Here is a 24,258-nt window from a genome sequence, read left to right as displayed (position 1 = left end):
AACCCCGCGGACACCCTGATCAATTGGCAATAATTTGTTATTAATAAATTGAAATCTGCAATTTTCTTTCTTACCAAAGAAGTGGAAATTGCTGTAGAGAGAGTTACAGTTCATATTTCTCATAACAATTACAGTTTCTATTTGTCATAACAGCTAACTGTATGCCTGTTATTTATTTCATAGAGGTTTGGAGCAGATGATTTATTTAGAGATGTACACATATAATAATAATAATAATAATAATCACTGTCTTTTTCTTATAAAAGCCATGAAAACATTCAAAAATATGAAAGCACATCTTTGGTCGTTGCTCGCCATTTTGCTGCTAATCACTGATTTGGGTATGCACCCTTTTGTGTTTACCTGTCTAACTTTTGGTTTGCCACTGACAGTGAGCAAGCGTGTAAACATGAAGGAAAGTGGGCACAATCTGTTCCCGCTTCCCATGCTAAAGTAGCTTAAGAAGGCAGCTACACATAACTATCTCTGTCTAGACAGAAAAAAAAAATCATAGATGACAGAAATCAACATTACCTGTGGAGACTCGAAGTAGCTGTAAATGTCAGGATAAGACATGACTAAAAGGACCCCGACTACCAATACTATGAAGTTTATCTAAATACTGACACCTGTCATCAGCTGCCAAAGTACTAATGCCTTCTTCTTCTTCGTCTGGCTGTTCCCATTAGGGGTCGCCACAGCAGATAATATCCCTCTATCTACTCCTGTCTTCTGTATCTTTTTCTGTAGCACCAACCGTCCTCATGTCCTTCACCACATCCATAAATCTCATCTTTGGTCTTTTTTCCTTCTATTTGGCAACTCTATCTCCAGCATTCTTTTCCTAATATCTCTTCTCTGTATGTGTCCAAACTATCTCAATCTCACCTCTCTCACTTTGTCTGCAAGCCATCTTACATGTGCTGTCCCTCTAATATTCTCATTTCTAATCTTGTCCTTACTTTGTCACTTCCAATGAGAATCTCAACAGCTTCAACTCTGCTACTTCCAGTTCAGCCTCCTGTCTTTTTGTCAGTGCCACTGTCTCCAAACAATACAACATAGCTGGTCTTAATATTGTCTTGTACACTTTCCCTTTTACTCTTGCTGGCAACCTTCTGTCACAAATCACACTCTCCTCCATCCATTCAAACCTGCTTGCACTCTCTTCTTCACTTCTCTTCCACACTCACCATTACTTTGTACCGGTACAGGCGACCTCAGATATTTGAACTCATCTGCTTTGACCACCTCTATTCCTTGCAGCTGTACCATTCTACTGTCCTCACTCTCATTCACGCACATGTAGTCTGTTGTGCTCCTGTTGACTTTCATTTCCATTCTCTCTAGTGCATACCTACATGTCTAAGTTTTTTGCCAAAGTACTAATGTAACTCTCCTGATGTGTCTTTTGCAACTATACTTTTATTGTTTTTAATTTTTTAGTGTATTTCCTTGTCAAACCCCTGCAAACTCCATTAGCCACCATTCAAATTCAAATGTTTGTAACCACACCACGGCATGAAAGTTCCCGGATGATTGTGCTGATCACGTCATTTTCTGGCATGTAGTTCATGGACACTTTTCTGTCTCTGTAATGGAGGCAATTCAAAGTGCAGCAAAGTAAAATATCTCAAGATAAACATACTTATCTAAAAGTAATATTACAGTTAGTACTCAAAAAAGGAATAGTACACAAAAAAAATCAACTTTGTTACAGTAATTGTAATTCTTTACTTCCACCCCGATAATGACATAGACCAGGCATGCATGGAGAGGGACAGAGCAACTTACCCTAAACTCTTCCACCTCTTCTTTCTGCAAGAACATGCCATGAAAAAGAAACAAAGAAGGGCACCAAGGCAGAAAGAGAGTCAGGAATAGGACATGCACCCACACACTCATGTACGTATGCACGTGCACGCACACATGCAAAGAAAAGAAATGTACCACCAAAGATTTTGCCCATCTCCTGGTAGCCATAGATGGACATACTTATCAAGTTTTGTGATGAAGGCTCAGTGCTGGCTGTGTGAAATCTCTGCTTAAAGCTAATTGGCTGAATGCAGCCATGAATTTAAAGTAATGATTTTAAAGTAAATTTTATACTCATTTAAAGTTATGAGTACAAATATAGCTACAGATTAGCAGATAAATACAGTACAATAAATTTCAGCTCAATTGGACTGGACTTTTGGTACCTGAGAAACAACTATTAGGACATAGCTCTGCCCCCATTTTAATGGTCACACCTCATCCTCAGAACCTGGTCCTGAACCTATCTTTCAAATTTGGTTTAAACTGCCAAACATCAATTACAATTGTTTGCTAAATGGTCCATAAAGCAATTTTTACAGTGAACATTGAGTTTACAAAATAATTAAGCGATAAAATAATTTTTACTGTCCGCCTTATTTTCTAAAATGATTTTGTGTGCACAAACATGAATAGTGCCTCCAGTGGCCATTTGAGACAGACTGCATCAGACTGTAGTGGGTCCTTACTGAAACACACCATTTACATGCCAACCTTTGCAAATGACCTCAGAATCTTGCCTGTATGTACGTTTCAATTTTGTAGGACTCATGGTTCATGAGATATAAAGCAAAAAGTTAAACCCCATTGGGCTGACTGGGCCTGTCTCGCTTGCCTGATTACAAGGAGGGAGTCCTTCATACCTGTTGACCAACTTTCATGTCTCTATGACTTACACTTTGGTCTACATGATTCATTTTAAGGCAGAAAAAGTCTGCTTGGACCCCTAACAATCTTGACAATAACAACAGGATTCCAGTGCTTTGTGCTTGGACCCTTAATAATACTACAACTATTAATAAATATAGCCACAAGCAGCGATCTGTGGGGTCCAAGTACTTCTCACAAAAAGTGCCCCCAGTATTCATTTAACCAATAAAGAGACCAAAGATGAACATATTTTCAAGATTTATGATTAGAAGTTCAATGTTAGTGAAGAAACGCCTGCTGAAACCTGATTGGTTGAAGGCAGCTTTGATTTTGAAGTAATTAGCTGATGACAAAAAAAATTCTGTTACAGATTAGCAGAATGATGCATCATAGCAAAATTCAGCCCAACTAGAATTCTGGTGACTAAGAAACGGCTATATGAATCTAACAGGTTGCTTGCATCCGATGTCATATCTGCCTCATTAGGTATGCAAGACATGAAGTGGTAGTTAGTCAAGCTCACTGTTCACAAAGTGTTACTATCGCTGGGGTGCCTTGCTAGTCATTAAAATGCCCTACGCTCACGTTGTTTTGGGCTGTTCAAATCAAACCATGAAACTGATGAAAGTTTATCGGTTCCCAGGGAACCCTGAAGAAAGGGTGAAAGAGCAAAAGAGCAAAGGATTTTATCACAAGACAATGAGAAAGGTGGCCCTTGAACCTTTCGCTGTGATCAAAGGGAGCCAAGTCGAAGAACGCTCAAGTTTGCAGTAATCACTTCATGAAAGGTTTGTAAAGTCCTCTGATTTATTTCATTTGGATGGCAAATGACTTTTCTTGCCATTTTCCGTTATTTCATGTTGTTTTGAAGTTCAGGAGATGCTTAAGTCCTCAGTTGTGTTTTTGTTTACCATTTGATCATGGTTGCCATATTGTAAACTAACACGTTTCACTTTATTTATCAGGATGTCTTAGCAATCTTTACGATATGCAGCATTTAATTATTCTCACTTCATTTTCTCTTTTTTAATTTAAAAAAAAAACTTATTGTTGGCTGGAAGAGAAGAACAGAGAGGATTCAGTCCTTGAAAAAAATCTCCCAGCCTTACTTGCCCAGTGGGCAAGCAGCACCCAAAACATACTTGCTTGAAAAACAACTCCACTTGCCCAGAGCTTTATTTTATTTTGGAGAGGACAGAATGCAGTTGATTTTTTTTTTAATATAGGTGAAGCAGCATAATTATCATAAATTCACAAAACCATAACACCAAAATATGCAAACACATTCAGAAAGAAAAGTTCTAGTAGTAGAGGAATTAATAATTTAGGGTATATTAAGCTGTAGAGTTCTGAAAGAGTATAATAATAATGCTGGAGCTTTGTTTCTGTTATCAAAGGAACACAGTCCTGTGCAAAATGTCACCATGGAACCAGAGTGTACAAATTAACCTACAGTTCGAGAGAGTTCTACACAAACACACTGAACTTTACAACAGCCGCATGCATGTGAAATGGAAATAAATCGACTAAGGCAGGAAAAACTATTTTGGATAAAATTGTTATTGTCTGTTACACACTGATCAACCCATGTGACTCAACTGTACCTTTGAATCGAGAATTAATAAAAAGGGAACTGAACAAAAAACGTTTTTTGAAATTATTATTACAAGAATGATTATAGTTACTATATGACTACAGCTACAACTGGAATGTGCTGATTCTGTTAGTGTTTGTAATTATTGTACCATCCACTATTAGATAAAATTAAAAAATCTTACAACATTGAAAGTCTAGAGCAATATTTTGTTATTTTACAAATACTAACGCTTCAGATATTGTTTCAACAATAACAGGCATCACTGTGTAAATGATAGAGTGCAGATAGCTGTGTAATTACATGTCCTTAGGGTTGCTGAGACATGGACGAGTGGGCATAAGATCTAGCCCACAGTTCAAGTCAAAGCCCTTTGAGAGTAAATGCTTTGGCTTTCACAACATTCTGTTCCCAAAAGCTGATGTCAGGAAAAAGACTTTACAAAAAGGTTTTCTTGCTTCTGTAGTTTTTTTTTTTTTAAACTGTTCTTCTGTGTTGGGACTTTTCGGGAAAAAGAAGGTATATTCCAACATGTCGCTAATGTTAGGCCACAAATCTGCACCGTCACTCCAGTCATTTCAAGGAACTTTGGACAGATCAGAACCGCTAATAAACTCTAATTTCTGTGTATATCTATCCTGCGCTTCTTTCTGACTAGCAGAACCTTTTCAGCTGTAGTTTTCTTCGGACAACAGCAACAGACACCGGACATCTCCGCTTGGCTTCAGTGTGTGAACAGTCAATCAGCAGGTCTTGTATGTGTTTACGATTTTTACATCACGATTTACAACCAATGGGAGACACCTTTTGTCGTCTGTCCACCAATCACAGGCTCCCGTGCCACACTGGCGGTATGTTGATACATATTTAGAAAATAAAAATTATATCATTACAAAATATATAAAACCATCAAAAACAATTAAAAATCATTTTATATACACTAGTATATATAAAAAATACACACACACACAGGTTAGAGGTAAGGAACATTATTCAGTGATATCGTTTATTATTAACTCCAGTTGTGATATAAAAGTTCCAAGTTTGACACCTGCCCACTTCAACCGTGCTGCTGGCACACGATGTCCTTGACCCTCATCACCCTTAGCCAATTGGTATAATTACGTCATTATGTGGACCCCTCTGAGCTGAGCTTTTCCTGTGCACTCGAACACACACATACTTCGATTAATTATAACCAAAAACAAGGAAATTTGAATGATTTCCTCAAAATATTTTTGTACTTGTATATATTGTGTTGATGAATAAAACTTTTTAATGCATTTCCCATGAAATGAGACGAGCTACTTTAGACTGGTTCCCTTCTCTCTTAACGCCTGTGTTGCTTAGGTTGCCAGCACTAACTTTTGTCATCTGATTGGACAATTACCATTAAAGTTTTACTCGTCCTTGCACAGACTTTAGTCGTCTGGGACGATCGGACATGAGGTTTTTCGAGCATTGGGATTGGGAATTGAGTGGCTGTGTTTTGTTCACACCTGATACTAAAACTTGTAGTGTCCTAGCAACCACTGCAAAGACACATAAAAAGCCCCAAAATGCCTACTTACCCATGCAGAAACAATACAGGATTTATCTTGTAGTGTCTTGATCCCCAGATCTTTAACCCAGCCACATAAAAAAAAAAAAGTTGTACACCTCCATGTTCTTCCAGGCTTTCATCTGTTTGGCCATGCAGAATGATATCTGTAGCACCAGGTAGTTTGAGATGTCAGGGAACTCAACGAATGAATAATTTTTCAAATCATAGGAAGAATCCTTCTTTACTAGCATATAAAGATTTATCCCATTGCAAAGAACAACTTTCTGAAGGTATCTTGACTGTGCATTGGCCTCTAAACTGCAAAAATAGTCGGAGGCAGTTTCACTAGCTCTTCGCATGCTAGCGGCCAAATTGGTTTGCCTGACCACCACTTCATTCACCAGAAGTAAACTCACAAGCAAAAGTCACATGAATGAATACAACCTATGGTATGAACATAAATAATGCCCCTAATGTCAAAGTTGAGTGAAATTGCAACAGATAGTAGAGAGTCCCTACCCAAACCTACCATTCAAGTTTTAGCAATTTTTTAATGGGAATTAAACCTTGTCAAATCCACACTGAAACCTTATTGACTGATGGTGGCCATGTTGTGTTTTTTTTTTCAGTAATTAGGTAATTATGAAAACTCGCTTACAGTTTACACATACCATCTCCTCTGAAAGTGTCGAACAGCAGGGCCAATTCCCTTGTTTTTTTTGCCATACACCAAAGACATTTAAGATCAAAAGACAAATATAAGCGATCAGAATTTCAGCTTTCATTTGGTTATATATAGGGGCCTTTCACATGATGTCATTGTAACTGTGGATTTGTTTATGCAGCCATATTTCCGAGCAAGCTTTGTGTTTGACAATGAGCGGCATGAGTGTATGCGAGTGATTGTAAGCCCAATTCAGTAAACATCTACAGATAAACCTGAAGTTACATCTAAAAGAACAATGCCAGGGGCCTGTAGTGCTTTTAGATGTAATAACAGAGGTGGCGATAAGCCTGGTTTAACTTTTCACTGCTTTCCGACTAACCAAGAAAGACGAGAAAAATGGAGCTGCAGTTAGGCGGGAAGACTGGATGATAAACCATTCCTGTGTGTATGGAGAACATTTCATATCAGGTTAGTATGAAAGCTCTGTGTAACGTTAAAATGTATGTCTGGATGTGGGCTTTGGACACCATAAAAGGGGAAGTCAAAAAGTTCTAAGACAAATTGAAAAAAAATCTTTATTTATGAAAATAAAGCTATTTCTCTACATATCCTCCATTTAAGTCTAAACACTTCTACAAGCGGTGTTTCTATCAGAGAATTCCTTCTTTGTAGAATTCTGGGGGATGTCTTTCGCACCAGGTCACTAACCTGCTTCTTTGCCTTGTCAAAGGACTGAAATTGAGTTCCTTTCAAATGTTCTTTCAGTTTTGGGAAAAGAAAAAAAAATCAGATAGAGCTAGATCAGGGCTGTAAGGAGAGTGTAGAAGAATTTCCCATCGAAATTCATGTAAACTGGCCCTAACAGTCTTTGCTGAGTGTGCCGGTGCGTTATCATGATGGAAAAGGATTTGGCGGTGCAACTTTCATCTGTTTTTTTTGGCCAGTGCCGTCTTCAGCTTTCGCAAAACTCCTCATAATAGCTAGCAGTTACTGTTCTCTGTCCTTCAAGAAAATCAGTTAGGATTATTCCTTCTGAATCCCAGAAAACTGTCGCCACAACCTTTTCAACTGATCTCTCTGTTTTGAACTTCACAGGCCCAGCTGTTCCTCTTGGTAGCCATTGTTTTGACTGAATTTTGCTTTCTGGGTCGTATTGGTAAATTCATGTTTCATCTTCAGTAATACACCATTCAAAAAAATTGGTTTCATTTGCTTCAATTCTGGTCAAAAGTGCTAAAGAATGGTCAGATCTTTGAGCCAGCTGATCCTTGCACAATGCTTTCGGGACCCAACGAGCTGAAAGCTTACTCAGACCAAGATCTTCTGTCAGAATTGAAAAAGCTGAACCATATGAGATTCCAACTTCATTGGCGATTTCATTGACTGTGATTTGGCAATCTTCTTCCACAAGATTCCGCAGGAGCTCGATTTTTTCATTTTTTGCAGTGGAAGGCCTTCCTTCCCTCGGGTCATCTTGGAGCTCTTCCCTACCCTCCTTAAATCGCTTAATCCAAGCATAAACAACAGCTCTAGATGGTGAAGAGTAGGGTGCATCAGTTGCCCCCTAAAAATGAAAAGTTCCTCCGATCATGATGCATTTTTATGTTCCTTTTGGTAAGAAAACACACTGGGTGAAATATTTTGACAAAATTCAAAAGTTTAATGGTGGCACCAGGAGCTCAACGTTATGGAAAAAGCTGCTATTTTATGACTTTTATGACAAAATTTCAATCACTTTTCATGAAACATTATGACACCTTATAGAGTATACCAAATATCTTAGATACACATTTTTAGTACATATTCTAAATATATTATCAAGCACAGTTTGAGTTTTAGCTGTTCATTGAATCATTGTTCAGCTACTTTTAAACAATACAAATGTATTATGACTCACATTTAATGCTTCTCAATCCCTTGCAAAGGTTCTTAACATGATCTCTGAGTCACAAGAAATCAATAAATGGAGTCCAACACTGTGATTCAAACCTTACGCGGAAACATAAAATAAGCGTTTTTTGGCAAAAAATGAACCTCATGGTGCCACCATTAGACTTTTGAATATGGTCAAAAAATTTTACAGGATGTCTTTATTGGTGAAAAGGAACACCCAAACAAAAATGCATCAGATTTTATGAAAGTGAGGGCAACTGATGGACCCTAGTGAAGAGTCCCCATAAATCTGTTGCAAAGCTTCAATAATTTTAACAGGTTTCCATTCAAGTTTGGTTAAAAATGTGATGTTTGCTCTGATTTCAAAATTGTTCATTTTTGAGGGTTGAAAAACCTGATCAAATAAAACGCAACACAGCTCAATGCTTGACAAAGATATAATGTCAAAGCTCTTCAAGATGCCTGAGAGATGTGTCTTAACGTTTTAGTTATTAAAATCGGACACCTTTTGAAATAACATCTGTCTTTGAACATCTGTCTTTGAACTTAGACCTAATGCTTGGCTAGACTAGCAGCATGTTTGTTATGTACTGATAATGTAAACAATCAATCTAACAAGGCACACCTGGGCAACAAGAAAAAAAATAACTGTCAGTCAAATGTTCTAATATTTCAGATCCCTTGAAAAATGGATGGGACCTAACAAAATTCCATGTTAGGAGTTGATTTACCCATTTAGATGTAAATATCAGGAAACGAAGGCTGAAATTCTGATCAATTGTCTGATATTCATCTCATCATCTCAAACCCAAATGTTTTCAGTATATATCAAAAACAAAAGTTCTGTTCCAAATTTTCAGTGGTAACTGTAGATGCACCCTACCGAATTTCAGCTTAACCAACCTTGCAGTTCTTGAGAAACAATAACCTGACATTAGCTCAGTATGACCATGCCCCAAATCTACTTATGACCTCAGAATCTTGTCCTGTAATATGTCTTTCAGATTTTGTGTTAATCCATGCAAGCAATCTTAAACACAACTGTTTGAGCAAATTAGGCTCAGCCTCCTTAAACTTGATTTATGTGTGGTGGCTATATTATTTATTAATTTCTACATGTTTTTGATCATTATCGAGGTTCACACTCTCCTCAGTAAACTGACTCCCAAGTTTGTGAAAACTGGTCAAAAACCCGAGGACTAGCAAAAGTAGATTTCGCATAATTTGCAAACTTTGACAAATTTAAGTGGGGACAACCAAATGGTCCAAAATGTATTTTTTAAACAGTTTGAGCAAATTAATAAACCTCAAAAAGAATTTAAACTGGTATGTCACGGAGTGAACTGTGACCCTTACAAGCTGCCCACCTAGTGGGAGGGGCCCAAGATGGCTGCCGTGTAAGGTGTGTTTCTGTCGAGCTCCCGCACAAAGTATATGAACTTGTAGAAAAGACATAGAAAACCACCCTAACAACCTCAAAACGAACCATAGTTACCCTAGTGTGATGACCTACTGCAACCTAATGCAAAAACGAGACTTGAAAAGAATGCATAAAAACGATTCTACCAACTCGCAGCCACCAGGTAATGCACTGATAGCCTCATGTCATGACTATGCTAAAGCTATATCAACAGTAGCTGTAGTGACAGAAGACGAATCTTACTCTCTACCTATAACCCCATGCAAATCACCTGCAGCTAAAAAGGCTTTGTACAGAATGGAGAGCGACTCGGCGCAAGACAACATTGTCATCACCACTCTCTCTAAACTTAAGGAGAGAGCTGATTCTCTTGAGATGCTAGTCAACGTCAACTCGAAGAAGATAGATGAGAACTCACTGAAAATAGAGGGGCTAAAAAAAGACACTGGACTTTGCATGCAACGAAATCAAAGATACACAGAAGGTAGTAGCAAACGTAAACACTCGTCTTAAAGATGAAGAAATTAAGGTTGCTAAACTTCTCACTCGTGTGTCTGACTTGGAGGCATACTCCCGAAGATGGAACCTGAAAATCTATGACTTGGCAGAAAGTAAGGATGAGAACATGAGGAATAAAGTTTTGGAACTGTGCCGGGCCGTCCTCCCAGACTCAAAGATAAACCCTGAAGAAGCCATTGATATTGTACATTGTCTTGGGAGGCCAGTTCAGAGCAACGCCAACAACAAGAACAACACCGTTGCCAAATCCAGACCAAGAGGAGTCATTATTCGATTTGCCCTGTGGTGCTACAGAGATGCCTTATGGAAGGCTGCAAAAAACACCTTTATTTGAGGGACAACAACCTACGTCTAGCTGAAGATCTTCCACAACCCGTCAAGGAAGCCAGACTTAAGTTCTGGCCACTGATTAAGAAAGTGAGAGGAGAAGGAAAGGCGGCAACAATAGAGATCTTGCAGTCACGTGACCGGAAAGTACATAGCCGCCATCTTGTCGGTAAAAAACACAGCTGAATACTGCTGCACTCGTGTACAGAATGGATACGAAATACCCAGATGTGTATAATTACCTCATTAACTTTCCCTCGCTGTTCAGTGGTGAAGCACTGCGTGCTTATAAATCTCTGGACAGTTATCTTTACAGAAATTTAGGATTTGTCAGCTGCGGCATCTTGTAAACAAGAAAATAATCCTCATTGGATGGGTAAGTCACTTAAGTATTATCTAGTATAGCACTGACCAGCCAATTATAGAATAGAATAAGGTAATTCCAGCTGTAATTCCAAATCGTCCATCTTGTTTACCATGGATCTGGCGTTGGAGAGGTAGAGGCGGCAGTGGAGGTTTGAGTGGCTGTTTTCTGAGCTTAGTCAACAGGCCGGCTCTGCCTGCAGCATCGCTTTTGCTTCCGCTCCCGGCGCCGCCTCCTTCGCCTGCCAGACCCGATAACAATCCACGGAGACCCCGCTCGTCTCGCTATCTCGTCCAGAATGTTGTGCATGCGATGGAAATCGCTACAAACCCTCATTTTCTGCTGGAAACCAATGTCCAGTAAGTCCATACGGTTGTAGTGGATATTGAAGTCCGGTACAGACGAACAACATGCAAAAATACACACGAAAAACATAAAAAACGTGCACAGGTAGGGAGAGCTTGTAGCCGCAGCTGTTGTAGTAGAATTGTAGTAGGGTTTTCCAGAAGAAAAGGTAGAAGCAGAAGTAGAACTAGAAGGCGGAAATATGGCGTTTGACCGACAAGATGGCGTCTGTCACAATCTGGATCGGCTGTGACGTCACATGCAAGTGCTCCATTACGTTGGTGCAAGAGCCTTCATCAAGGGAAAGGAACTGACTGATTGCGGATGATGTGCAGTCTGCATAGCAGTGCCAGTGTGCATCACAAGAACGCCTCCTCACCCATGGCTGCATTTAGGTTAAGGTTTCGTTTTACAGCGGAGAGGAGGCTTTTGCATTGAAAACTGTTAGTAGCCTAAGTTAAGGGTTTTCTTAAGGGTTTTCTTTTAGCTAGATCCTTTGTTCAGTTTGCTCAAAGTAACAGTTTTTGATATTTATCTCATGTTCCAAGAAGTTTCATCTCTTAAAGCATTTCATTGTGTATAGTTTCCTTTAACGCCAGGGGATTAAGAAACGTAACTAAGCGTAAAGCCTTATTTTTGTTTGCTAAACAGCAGAATACAGATGTGTGTTTTTGTCAGGAATCTCACTCCATTGTAAATGATGTTAGTTTCTGGAGAAGCCAGTGGGGTAATATGTGGTTTGCTAACTGTAGTGAAAGGTCTGCAGGGGTTTTGACCTTAAAGCATAAATTTAATGGTGATATTCTACACACAGATGCAGATCCTAAAGGGCATTTTATTTGTCAAGTTATTAATTGTAACAAGGTTATTTTCATAATTTTGAATGTGTATGGGTACAATGCTAATTCAGAAAATATGCAGTTATTTATAGAATTAGAAAGTAAACTTAAACTCTGGTTACCTAAATTCCCAAATGCCCACATAATAATGGGAGGGGATTTTAATGAAATCCTGAACCCTACCATTGATAGAGATCCACCTGGTTGTCACACTAGAAATTCCTATCTTAAACGGTTTATGGACACTTTCAATTTAGTGGATGTATGGAGAACTAAGTTTCTGAGAACTAAGAGAACTAAGTTTCCTGATGCAGCTGTGTTCACCTGGAACAACAAAAATAGTTCTAGACTATTCCGCACAGACTTTGGGCTGGTCTCTAGAAGCGTAAATGAAGAAAATATTCTAGTAAACATCTTGCCATGCCCTTTAAGTGATCATAAAGCGATTTCTATATCTATTAAATTACTTTCTTCAGACAGTGATTGTAAAAAAGGCAGTTACTGGAAGCTCAACAACTATGAACAAGTGAAATCTAACATCTCTGGTTTAATTTCGCATTTTTTTTAGTAGGGCCTCTATAGAAAATTCTTTTTGTCTTAATTGGGAGTTATTTAAATATGAGTCATCCAAATATTTAAGGAAATTTGGGAGTGACCTGGCCAAACTTAGAACGCTAGAGGAGAAAAATATCATAAATAATATTTCTTTGCTCTCTCAATTATTTACAGATGCCCCAACAGAGGATGACAAGATAGAAATGTTCAAATTGCAAAAGAACTTGGATGAAGTATACAAAAGGAGGGCAGAAGGTGCTTTCATTAGGTCGCGAAGACGGTGGCTTGAGGAAGGAGAACAAAATTCTGCTTATTTTTTTTAAGCTAGAAAAATGCCGTGCTAAGCTTAACACCATCGACCAACTGAACATTGATGGTGCAGTAACTGATGACCCAAAACGCATTTCTAAAGTTTGTTCCACGTTTTACCAGAACTTATATACTACAGATTACTCTGAAACAGATACTTTACATTTTTTTAATTTACTTAAGAATATCCCCCAGCTGAATGAGTCTCATCTCATCATCTCTAGCCGCTTTATCCTGTTCTACAGGGTCGCAGGCAAGCTAGAGCCTATCCCAGCTGACTACGGGCGAAAGGTGGGGTACACCCTGGACAAGTCGCCAGGTCATCACAGGGCTGACACATAGACACAGACAACCATTCACACTCACATTCACACCTACGGTCAATTTAGAGTCACCAGTTAACCTAACCTGCATGTCTTTGGACTGTGGGGGAAACCGGAGCACCCAGAGGAAACCCACGTGGACACTGGGAGAACATGCAAACTCCACACAGAAAGGCCCTCGTCGGCCACGGGGCTCGAACCCGGACCCTCTTGCTGTGAGGTGACAGCGCTAACCACTACACCACCGTGCCGCCCCGCTGAATGAGTCAGATAGAGATATTTGTGATTCTCCCTTATCTCTTACAGAGGTCAGTAGTTGCATAAGCCTTCTTAAAGACAATAAATCACCTGGAACTGACAGTTTAACGTCGGAATTTCACAAAACTTTTTCTTTGCAGTTGGCTCCTTTCTTATTACAAGTATTTAATGAAAGTATTTCAGGCAACACTCTACCATGGAGCATGACTTAGGGGTTAATAACTCTTATACCAAAACCTCGTAAAGACCTGCTTTTTATTGATGATTGGTGTCCTATCTGCTTGTTGAACAATGACTATAAAATACTGGCTCTTATTTTCGCCAAGGGGATTAAAGGAGTTCTGCCCTCCATTATTGATGAAGAGCAATCTGGGTTCATGATTAATAGACATATTGCTGATAATATAAGATTGGTCTTAGATTTACTTGATTACTCTCACTTAATTTCAGATGACAGTCTCATTTTTTTTCTTAAAATTTTTTGAGGCTTTTGACACGGTGGAACATAATTTTCTTTTTCGTTCACTGAAGAAATTTGGATTTGGGGATTACTTTTGTAATGTCATCAGAACCCTGTACAATAATGCTAATAGTTCTATTAATCTTAAATTTGGATCTTCTGCAAGATTTAATGTACAGCGAGGCATTAGACAAGGATGTCTTATATCGCCCTATTTGTTCTTGCTGGCAGCCCAACTTTTGTGTACTCATTTCAAGTTAAGCAGCTTGCAGGGCATCACTATTGCTGACCGAACGTTCACTATTAGTCAGTTGGCTGACGATACAACGTTGTTCTTAAAAGACAGCTAACAAGTTCCTCTAGCCATTGATATCATAAAATTATTCACTAAGACTTCAGGTCTCTGTCTGAACTTAAAGAAATGTGAGCTGTTGGCTATAAAAGAATGTAATGCTGACTCTATTTCAAACATTCCTGTAAAAGATTCTATGTACCTAGGTATCACTATAGATAAAAGTGACTCTCAAAGGTCTTCTGTTAACTTTAACCCTATTACTGAAAAGACTAGAAAAAAATTGAATCAGTGGTTACTTAGAGACCTTTCATTGAGAGGCAGAGTCTTACTGTCAAAGGCAGAAGGGATTTCTAGATTAACATATGCTGCACTCTCTCTCAGTGTTGACAAACAAATTTGTGATGCTATAGATAAAATTTTATTTAACTTTGTATGGAAGAATCGTACCCATTATGTGAAAAAGTCAGTCTTAATGAACAAATACGGCAAAGGTGGCTTGAACGTTTTAGACTTCACTACGCTGAACTACACATTTACAAGCCCGATTCCAAAAAAGTTGGGACAAAGTACAAATTGTAAATAAAAACGGAATGCAATGGTGTGGAAGTTTCAAAATTCCATATTTTATTCAGAATAGAACATAGATGACATATCAAATGTTTAAACTGAGAAAATGTATCGTTTAAAGAGAAAAATTAGGTGATTTTAAATTTCATGACAACAACACCTCAAAAAAGTTGGGACAAGGCCATGTTTACCACTGTGAGACATCCCCTTTTCTCTTTACAACAGTCTGTAAACGTCTGGGGACTGAGGAGACAAGTTGCTCAAGTTTAGGGATAGGAATGTTAACCCATTCTTGTCTAATGTAGGATTCTAGTTGCTCAACTGTCTTAGGTCTTTTTTGTCATATCTTCCGTTTTATGATGCGCCAAATGTTTTCTATGGGTGAAAGATCTGGACTGCAGGCTGGCCAGTTCAGTACCCGGACCCTTCTTCTACGCAGCCATGATGCTGTAATTGATGCAGTATGTGGTTTGGCATTGTCATGTTGGAAAATGCAAGGTCTTCCCTGAAAGAGACGTCGTCTGGATGGGAGCATATGTTGCTCTAGAACCTGGATATACCTTTCAGCATTGATGGTGTCTTTCCAGATGTGTAAGCTGCCCATGCCACACACATTAATGCAACCCCATACCATCAGAGATGCAGACTTCTGAACTGAGCCCTGATAACAACTTGGGTCGTCCTTCTCCTCTTTAGTCCGAATGACACGGCGTCCCTGATTTCCATAAAGAACTTCAAATTTTGATTTGTCTGACCACAGAACAGTTTTCCACTTTGCCACAGTCCATTTTAAACAAGCCTTGGCCCAGAGAAGACGTCTGCGCTTCTGGATCATGTTTAGATACGGCTTCTTCTTTGAACTATAGAGTTTTAGCTGGCAACGGCGGATGGCACGGTGAATTGTGTTCACAGATAATGTTCTCTGGAAATATTCCTGAGCCCATTTTGTGATTTCCAATACAGAAGCATGCCTGTATGTGATGCAGTGCCGTCTAAGGGCCCGAAGATCATGGGCACCCAGTATGGTTTTCCGGCCTTGACCCTTACGCACAGAGATTCTTCCAGATTCTCTGAATCTTTTGATGATATTATGCACTGTAGATGATGATATGTTCAAACTCTTTGCAATTTTACACTGTCGAACTCCTTTCTGATATTGCTTCACTATTTGTCGGCGCAGAATTAGGGGGATTGGTGATCCTCTTCCCAGCTTTACTTCTGAGAGCCACTGCCACTCCAAGATGGTCTTTTTATACCCAGTCATGTTAATGACCTATTGCCAATTGACCTAATGAGTTGCAATTTGGTCCTCCAGCTGTTCCTTTTTTTTACCTTTAACTTTTCCAGCCTCTTATTGCCCCTGTCCCAACTTTTTTGAGATGTGTTGCTGTCATGAAATTTCAAACGAGTCAATATTTGGCATGACATTTCAAAATGTCTCACTTTCAACATTTGATATGTTGTCTATGTTCTATTTTGAATACAATATCAGTTTTTGAGATTTGTAAATTATTGCATTCCGTTTTTATTTACAATTTGTACTTTTTCCCAACTTTTTTGGAATTGGGGTTGTAAAATCAACTGGATCAGGCGTTTTTTCAGATGTCCAACTTCATTATGGAACTTCATTCCTTGTTATGTTTTTTCTTCCCTAGGTGGTCTTAACTTTCTTTTACAATGCAGCTATAGCAGTGACAAGATACCTCTTAAATTTGCTTCTTTCCACAAGCAAATGTTGATGGCTTGGTCTTTAATTTACAAGCATAACTTCAGCCCCCATAAATTCTACATATGGAATAATGGATATGTTCTTTACAAAAATAGATCTATTTTCTTTAAACCATGGTTTGATAATATTTTGATTAATCAGTTGTTTAACCAGCATGGCCAACTATATTCATACTGTACTCAGAATTTTTACACAGGTACGGAATCCCCATTCCTCCAAAGGAATTCTCAGTTGTATTTGATGGAATACCGTCAGGTATTATTACGCTCTTTAGAGGAGTGGGGGTGAGTCGAAATCTCCCTACATTGGGCAGTGTGTGTGACAAGTATTGGAAAGAGTTGTCTTTCACGACACAGGAATGTAAACAAAACTATTCGTATTCTTTTCCAACAAGATCTCATTACTACTCCTTGCTCTTTATCACACTGGTCTAATTTGGTGGGGGAGATCTATTGGGAAAAAGTTTGGCTATTACCACAAAAATTATTTTTGACCAATAAGGTGAAGGAAATATCTTTCAAAATGCTACATAGATTTTATCCTACCAATTTTTATTTACAGAAATTAAAAAAAAAAGACATCATTGTCAATTGTTCTTTTTGTGGGGTAGAACGAGAAACCTTTATTCATTTATTTTGGCTTTGGCCTTATTCAAAACTTTTGTGGAGTAAGCTTACTCGTCTTATTATCGACTCCATTCACTCAGACTTTAGTCTGAAATGGGAGAATGTCTTGTTTGGCTTTTATGGCAGCTGAAATCTTGTCTCTCATTTTTATTTGATTAATTTGTTAATAATATTGACAAAATACTACATTCATGAGTCTAAATTTCAGAATAAAAAACCTAATTTTACAGACCTTAGTATAGACATTAAACAGTATGTAACCACAATTTCTAGCAGCAATAATAAGGCTGTCAAAACACAAACACTTTTTGTGCTATACAATGTGTTATGTTTTTTTGTTTATTTATTTTGCAATGTACATCCCCCTGGCGTAGTTGCACCAATGCTATTGTATACTCTTTGTATACTTGATTTGATCTAATAAAAAATATTTATTAAAAAAAAAAAAAGAAAAAAGCTGCGCACCTAGCGCGCAGTCAGTCATCCGCCGGCACTTTTAACACCTAAGCTGACTTGCTGCTAGTGTCGCTGGTATTCTCCACACTACACTGTCACTACTGTTGACACTGTTTCATATTACTGATCATTTTGTCACTTATCACTAATTGCCACAACTTTATTACCATTCTCACAACTCGGCATTTTAATCAACAACAGTTTGTCATTCCTCATTCATAGTATTCCGTTAAAATACATTCACCATTCATCTTTATTAACTCTGTCTGATTTTTACAAATGCAAGGATACGTGCTGGCTGTTAAAAACACTCATTTATTTGTCAAAACTTGGTAATCACCACTCTGTAAACAGTTCATCACATTCATTTCAGCATCCACTTCCTGGTTCCGGGGAGAACTGAAGAACCATACCATTCACTGTAAATAGGGGTGTTTGGTGGGGAACTGAGGGAATGGTCCATTTTGGGAGGGGTGTTTTTATAGTTATGGTGAGAGTGGGGTTTCTAATTGTACAGAAATGTTTTGGATGAATGGAAATGGTTTTGCTTGTTTGTTAGGGCCTGAGCACCGAGGTGCACCGTAGGTGCAGGCCTAGGGCCTGCACCATAGATGCAAAGCCCTATTGTTTTCATCCTGTTTCTGCTTCCTATTATTATTATTATTTGTTATTAATTTTTTTTCTCCACGCAAAAACTCATTTTTGAGGCACTTGCGATGCTCGAAAACTCACATTTTTGCACACTGATCAAATGTGCATAAAATCACAAAGTTACACTGAGCAAAGGACTGGGCGTGGTCCTGGAGCTCTATAGCGCCCCCAAGAACAAGCTATGGTTGAGATGAAGTCGCTTGGATAGGCACGAGATTTGGCATGATCGATACTTTTGTGAAACAGTACAAAGTTCACAAATTCTGTGTTCACACTTATACCGGTACGAAAGTGGTATAACTGTATCGATACAAAGTATACCAGTACAGTTTAGTGCATCTGTCCACACTAGCGAGAAATGTTTGCGGTTTTCTTTCACTGAACTTGAAATGCACGTGCGCGAAATGTTTCCGTGGTTACCGAGTAACTTCCTTCTGAGAATATGGCGGATGAAACAGTGTGTGTGTGCTTTTTGTTGTCAATGTACAGTCTGTATTTCTGGTGGTCATTTATTCAGTCGAATCGTATAAAACACGCGAGGCAGTTGAGAAAGAAACAAAGAAAATGAATCTCCCTTTCTCCCCCTTCCCTTCTCTTCCCCCTCACTTTCTCCCTCTTTTCTTCTCTTCCCCTCCCTTTCTCCCTCTTTCCTTCTCTTCCCCTCCCTTTCTCTTTTTTCCCCTCTTCCTCCTTTCTTCCTCCCTCCCTCCTCTCCCCCTCCCTCCCCCTCTCCCTATCTCCTCCTCCTCTCCGCCTCCCTCCTCCTCCCCCTTTCTCCCTCCCCCTCTCCCTTTCTCCTCCTCCTCTCCGCCTCCCTCCTCCTCCTCTCCCTTTCTCCCTCCCCCTTTCTCCCTCTCCCTTTCTCCCCCCTTTCTTTGCTCCATGTAGCTCCACGGTCATGGACGTTTTATTTACAGCTGGAAAGCACGGGCGTATTGTATTGTATGAATAACCCAGAAGACATAGGAATGGTTCATTGTGCTTGCACATTATATTTGTATCGATACAGAGCTGCTTCATCTGTCCACACTACAGCGAAGTGCTACAGTACCGATACTGTACCGGTACGAAACCCATACATTTGTGGGTTTTGTACCGATACAGTTATACCGCTACAGTACCGGTATAGTTGCTAGTGTGGACAGGTGTTGCGGTACGAAAGTAGTTTCGTATCGGTACAAAATCCCTAGTGTGGACAGGGTATTAGTTGTATTTGAGACTGCCCAACAGGAAGTCAGCTATGTTGGATGGAATGTGGAATTTTGACATTTTCCCACGTTGTTTTGAGGGGCTGATGATAGCTAAAAAATCATGAAATTTTGCACATCCTTTGTCCTATGATACAATTTGAAGTGATATGGTAAATTAGTCTAGGTGGGCTTCATTAACGCCATAGCACCACCTACCGTAGTTCAAAAATACAGATTTAACACCCTGTACATATTTGAAAACTGATTAAATTTGGTACACACGTCAGTCATGTGCACCGTTTCTCAGCCATAGGGGCCTGACCCCAGGTGTGTCCAGGGGACTCCATAGTGCCCCCATATGACATTGAGACTCCTGCCTGGTATATAGTTTCACTGATCCATGTCAAATTTGGTAGGTGTGTGGAGTGTCCCGCGATGAACAAAATTGCCTATACATTGCATCAGCCATACTCACCAGGAAGTGAGATATTTTTGGTTTTGTGCGTTTTGACGCGTTACGTTTTAACAAACTCCTCCGAGGCGGTTTGCTGGATCCATGCCATATTTGTTATACATCATGTCAAGATGTTGTTGATCTTAAATTGTGAAGGGATTTGTAATATGTTGAAAGATGTTGAAATGGAGAAACCAATAAATTTATATGTTACGCCGCGCAAACAGGAAGTGAGTCATAAATTCACCATGCACTGCCTGATACCACTCAAACTTGACAGGTTATAAGATATCATAGTTCTGAAGATATCCACATGCCCAAAGAAACCCTCTGGTATAGTGCCACCATTTGGACATGACAGTAATGACTCCATTGCCAAAACACGTTACATTTTGATGTACTCTTCCTAGGTGTTTTCTTGGATTCATGACAAATTTAGTATACGTCATGTCAAGATGTTGCTGATTTTAAATTGTGAAAGGATTGGGCCGTATTCTTTTCAGCATGTTTTTTCTTATTATTATTATTACTGTGACGCCCCAGCTTGCTTGTGCTGGGTTTGTCATGTTTCCAGTTCCGTTTGCCAGTGTTATTGGCTCTGTGTTGTGTCTGCCTTTGGCCTGCAGGGGGAGGTTTCCAGTCCTAGTGATGTAGGCTAATTGATGGAGTGACTGGAAGGTGGATAAGTATGGGCCTAGCAGTCTACCGGGGGGTCGCCTACTCTCTCCTGGCTATATCACGTTGGGGGGGTCAGAGTGGGCTGCGCTTGACCCCTTTTTGCTTTACTTTTGCAATACACTTCATTATGCTGATATACACTACAGTTTTGCTTTATCTTTCATGTACTGACTTTTGTATATAGTTACTTTAATAAACGTCTTTTGTTAATTGTGCAACGGCGTGGTTTCCCCTTTATGTTGTGGCTGCCTTGAGCCAGGTGGGCATGACATTATGGGGGCACGTCCAGTTTTTGATCCGGATACATTGTTTTTTTGGGAGGCTATGATTGGTACTTTGGTGGTTACAGTTCCCACTATTGGTTACGGAGCGCATAGTGAGGTACGTATTACTTAAGCGACGTATTTTGTGAAGGAAATGCATAGGCGTGAATTCGGCCTGCCTGTTGGTGGGGAACCACGCATGTTGCATGGTGTTTTTGTGTGTTGTGGTAATTTGGCGTGGTTGAGCGCAGGTAAAGTTAAATGGTCCAACCTTGTTTGTTTCTGAAGTACTGTTGCAATTTGCGTAGCAGGATAAACATTTCTGGAGCCATCAGTTATCTCTGGCTTAGAGCGCCGTTGCACTGGGGCTTAGGCTGCAGAATCACTGTGCCTGGGCCGAGGACATTGCCGTGGAGATCCGGGCCGAATTGGCTTTGGTCGGGGCAGCTCGTCTCCAGCGGTATCGGTGAGTAAAGATCTTGGGTCTTGGGCATAGTGTGAAGATAGGTTAGTATATAGAGGGGGGTAAATGTTTAGACATGGGGAGGCTCCTTAGTTTGTTTGTCTTGTTGCATAGGCTGTAAACGGTATTTCCTTCGTTGGGAAGGGTTTAGGTTGGATATTCTGGAAAATCGATTTGTAGTTCATCTGTGAGCGTTTGTTTGCTAAATTGAAGTAGATAATGCTACACGTGAACTTTGTGATGAGCGCAGTGGAGGCATTTTTGGAAGCTCCATCTGAGCGATTGTTGGCGACCTTAACAAAAGATCAGCTGTTTAGCGTGGCTGATCATTATGAGGTAGTAGTAACACTTCCGAGGTCTGCTAAGAAAGAACAAATATTTGACTTTATTCTTGGCGGGTTGTCAGGGGAAGCTCCAGTCAAAACTAGCAAGCAGTTAATTGGTGCGGAGATATCTGTAACTTCTAGTATGTCGACCGAACTCATGTTTGCGCAACATAAAGAGTTGATGGAGATGCAACTCGAGCAAAAGAAACTTGAAGCACAGGAGAGGGAAAAGGATCGGTTATTAGAGTTGGAAAAACTTAAACAACAAGAACTGGAGAGGGAGCTTCAGCACACAAAGCTTAATCTGATCGCTGAGGGAAAAATGTCTGCTAGTGGGAGTAGCAGGGGTTGTTCTGAACTTTCAAGTTTATCGAGCATGATCAAGTTTTTACCCAAATTTAATGATCGTGATCCTGATGTATTTTTTTCGTTGTTTGAAAATGTGGCAGCAGACCAAGAGTGGAGTGATGAAGACAAAACCCTGCTATTACAAACTGTGTTGGTTGGGAAGGCTCAAGAGGCATTTATTGCGCTGCCTCCTGCCGATAGGAAAAATTATCAACGTGTCAAAGACGCTGTTTTAAAGTGTTATGAGCTGATCCCTGAGGCGTATCGCCAACATTTTCGAAACTGGCGTAAAGGAGATAAACAGAATCATGTTGAGGTGGCTAGAGAGTTGACAACTTTTTTTCATCAGTGGCTTACTGTGGAAGGTGTGGGTACGTTCGATGATTTAGGGAATTTAGTTGTGTTAGAGCAATTTAAATACATCTTACCTGAACGTATTGCCACCTATATAAATGAGCACCCGGTTAAGACCGCCGCGGAAGCAGGGGCCTTAGCAGATGGATTTGTGTTAACTCACAAAAATCAACTGCGTGAATACGTTCCGCATTCTGATTACAATTGTTATGAGTATTGCTCTCACCGATTTAACATGAGCACTCCAGTGAGGTCTGAATCCTTTACTCATAGTCGAGCACGGGAAAGTGATTCTCAAACCAAGTGTAACTAATGTTTTGAAGTGGGCCATTGGAAATGAGATTGTCCACTACTGGGTGCTCGCAACAAGTCTAAGGCTACATCCACACGACAACAGCAACGAGATTTTTTTTTTTTAAATATCGCGTCCACATGGGCAACGGATCAGTAAAATATCAGGTACATATGGCAACACAACGCTTGCTGAAAATGATGCAATACAAATGCCACACCTCTACGTGCGCTGTAAGACGGTCCCATCGGAGACACCAGAACAATAGAAGTAGATGCATGCGCATAAACCCCTTCTTCTGTAGCATCAGCCACATAAAGTTTTGATTATTAATCAGTAGCGTAAAATGAAAGATGCGGAAAGAGGAATGAATGGGGTAGATGGAAGCCGGTACGCCAACATTCTGATATCCTACAGAATTCTTTAATGGTCCGGAATAAATTGAATGCTACACGTTGATGGATTACTTTGTTCTTCTACGCCCTTTTTGAGGAATGTATTGTCGGACTTAAACCAACATCTGAAGAGGTGAGATTGCTCCTTTTTTTTTCCTATTTTTGCTGGCAGGATTGTTTTTGTTTTTGGAAAGCGCACGGGCGGTGCGCGGTTTGGTACTGCTTTGTAGCACTGAAAGTCATGTGGTTGTGACGTCATCGTAAACAAATCCGTTCTACTCATCCAGACGACTTCGCAACAGCGCCGTTGCCAGATTTTTCCACTCTGGAACCCGTTCTCAAAAGATTTCGTTTTGGGGCACCCAAAATGCCGGTGCTGTGTGGACGCCAGGCCGAAACGATAAACAATTTTATCAGATTCACCTGAATCCATTGCCGTGTGGACAGGGCCTAAACCAGGTGGCAAATTTGCTGGTTGTGCAGCAAAGAGTAGACCAGTTCCTGCAGTTCATGTTAAAGATGTGGTTAAATCAGAGGTGGTTTCAGCCATTACTCAAAAAACCTTGGAAGGTGAACGGCCTAATGTTCCGGTGGAGATAGTTGGGAGAAATAGTGCATCAGATAATATCGATTATACTCCTTTCATTTCTGATGGCTTTGTCTCACTAGGAGGCAGTGCCGAAAAAGTTCCAGTGAAAATTTTGCGAGATATGGGAGCTTCAGAGTCTTTTATTTGTAAATCCATTCTGCCTTTTTCTTCTGTGACAGACACAGGTAGTGTTGTTTTGATTCGTGGCATTGGACTTCAGTCGTTTTCAGTGCCCTTGCATAAAATCTGTCTGTACTCAGGTTTTGTAAATGGTCAAGTGACACTTGCTGTTTGCCCATCTCTTCCTATAGATGGTGTTGATATTATTATTGGCAATAATCCGGCAGGTCATTGTGTCTGGCCAGATCAGTCACCAGCACCGCCTCCAGTGGTTAGAACACAGGTTAAGCCATGGACGGGGCCTAATGAGTTACTCAAAGATTTTCCAGAGGTATTCACTGCCTGCACAGTTACTCGGGCT

The 24,258-nt window shown here is 39.8% G+C and overlaps 1 protein-coding gene across 19 annotated transcripts in view; it reads right to left on the bottom strand.

Moving 5' to 3' along the window:
• Positions 1–24,258, bottom strand: part of rapgef6 (Rap guanine nucleotide exchange factor (GEF) 6) — a 721,150-nt gene that overhangs the window by 177,130 nt on the left and 519,762 nt on the right. For 18 of the 19 annotated variants that reach the window (XR_009655729.1, XM_060935824.1, XM_060935835.1 and 15 more), the window contains one exon: positions 1,795–1,818. The exons of the other annotated variant lie outside the window; for it this stretch is intronic. Coding sequence is in view for 17 of the 18 variants with exons in the window: in XM_060935824.1 (XP_060791807.1) it covers positions 1,795–1,818 (24 nt within the window). In the remaining variant the exon portion in view is untranslated. The remainder of the gene's footprint in view (positions 1–1,794; positions 1,819–24,258) is intronic. 19 annotated transcript variants of the gene reach the window in all.

This window comes from Neoarius graeffei, chromosome 12 (assembly GCF_027579695.1).
Source record: "Neoarius graeffei isolate fNeoGra1 chromosome 12, fNeoGra1.pri, whole genome shotgun sequence".
NCBI lineage: Eukaryota > Metazoa > Chordata > Actinopteri > Siluriformes > Ariidae > Neoarius > Neoarius graeffei.
The sequence above is the reverse complement of the archived record's forward strand: the minus strand, read 5'-3'. Positions and strand labels throughout refer to the sequence as shown.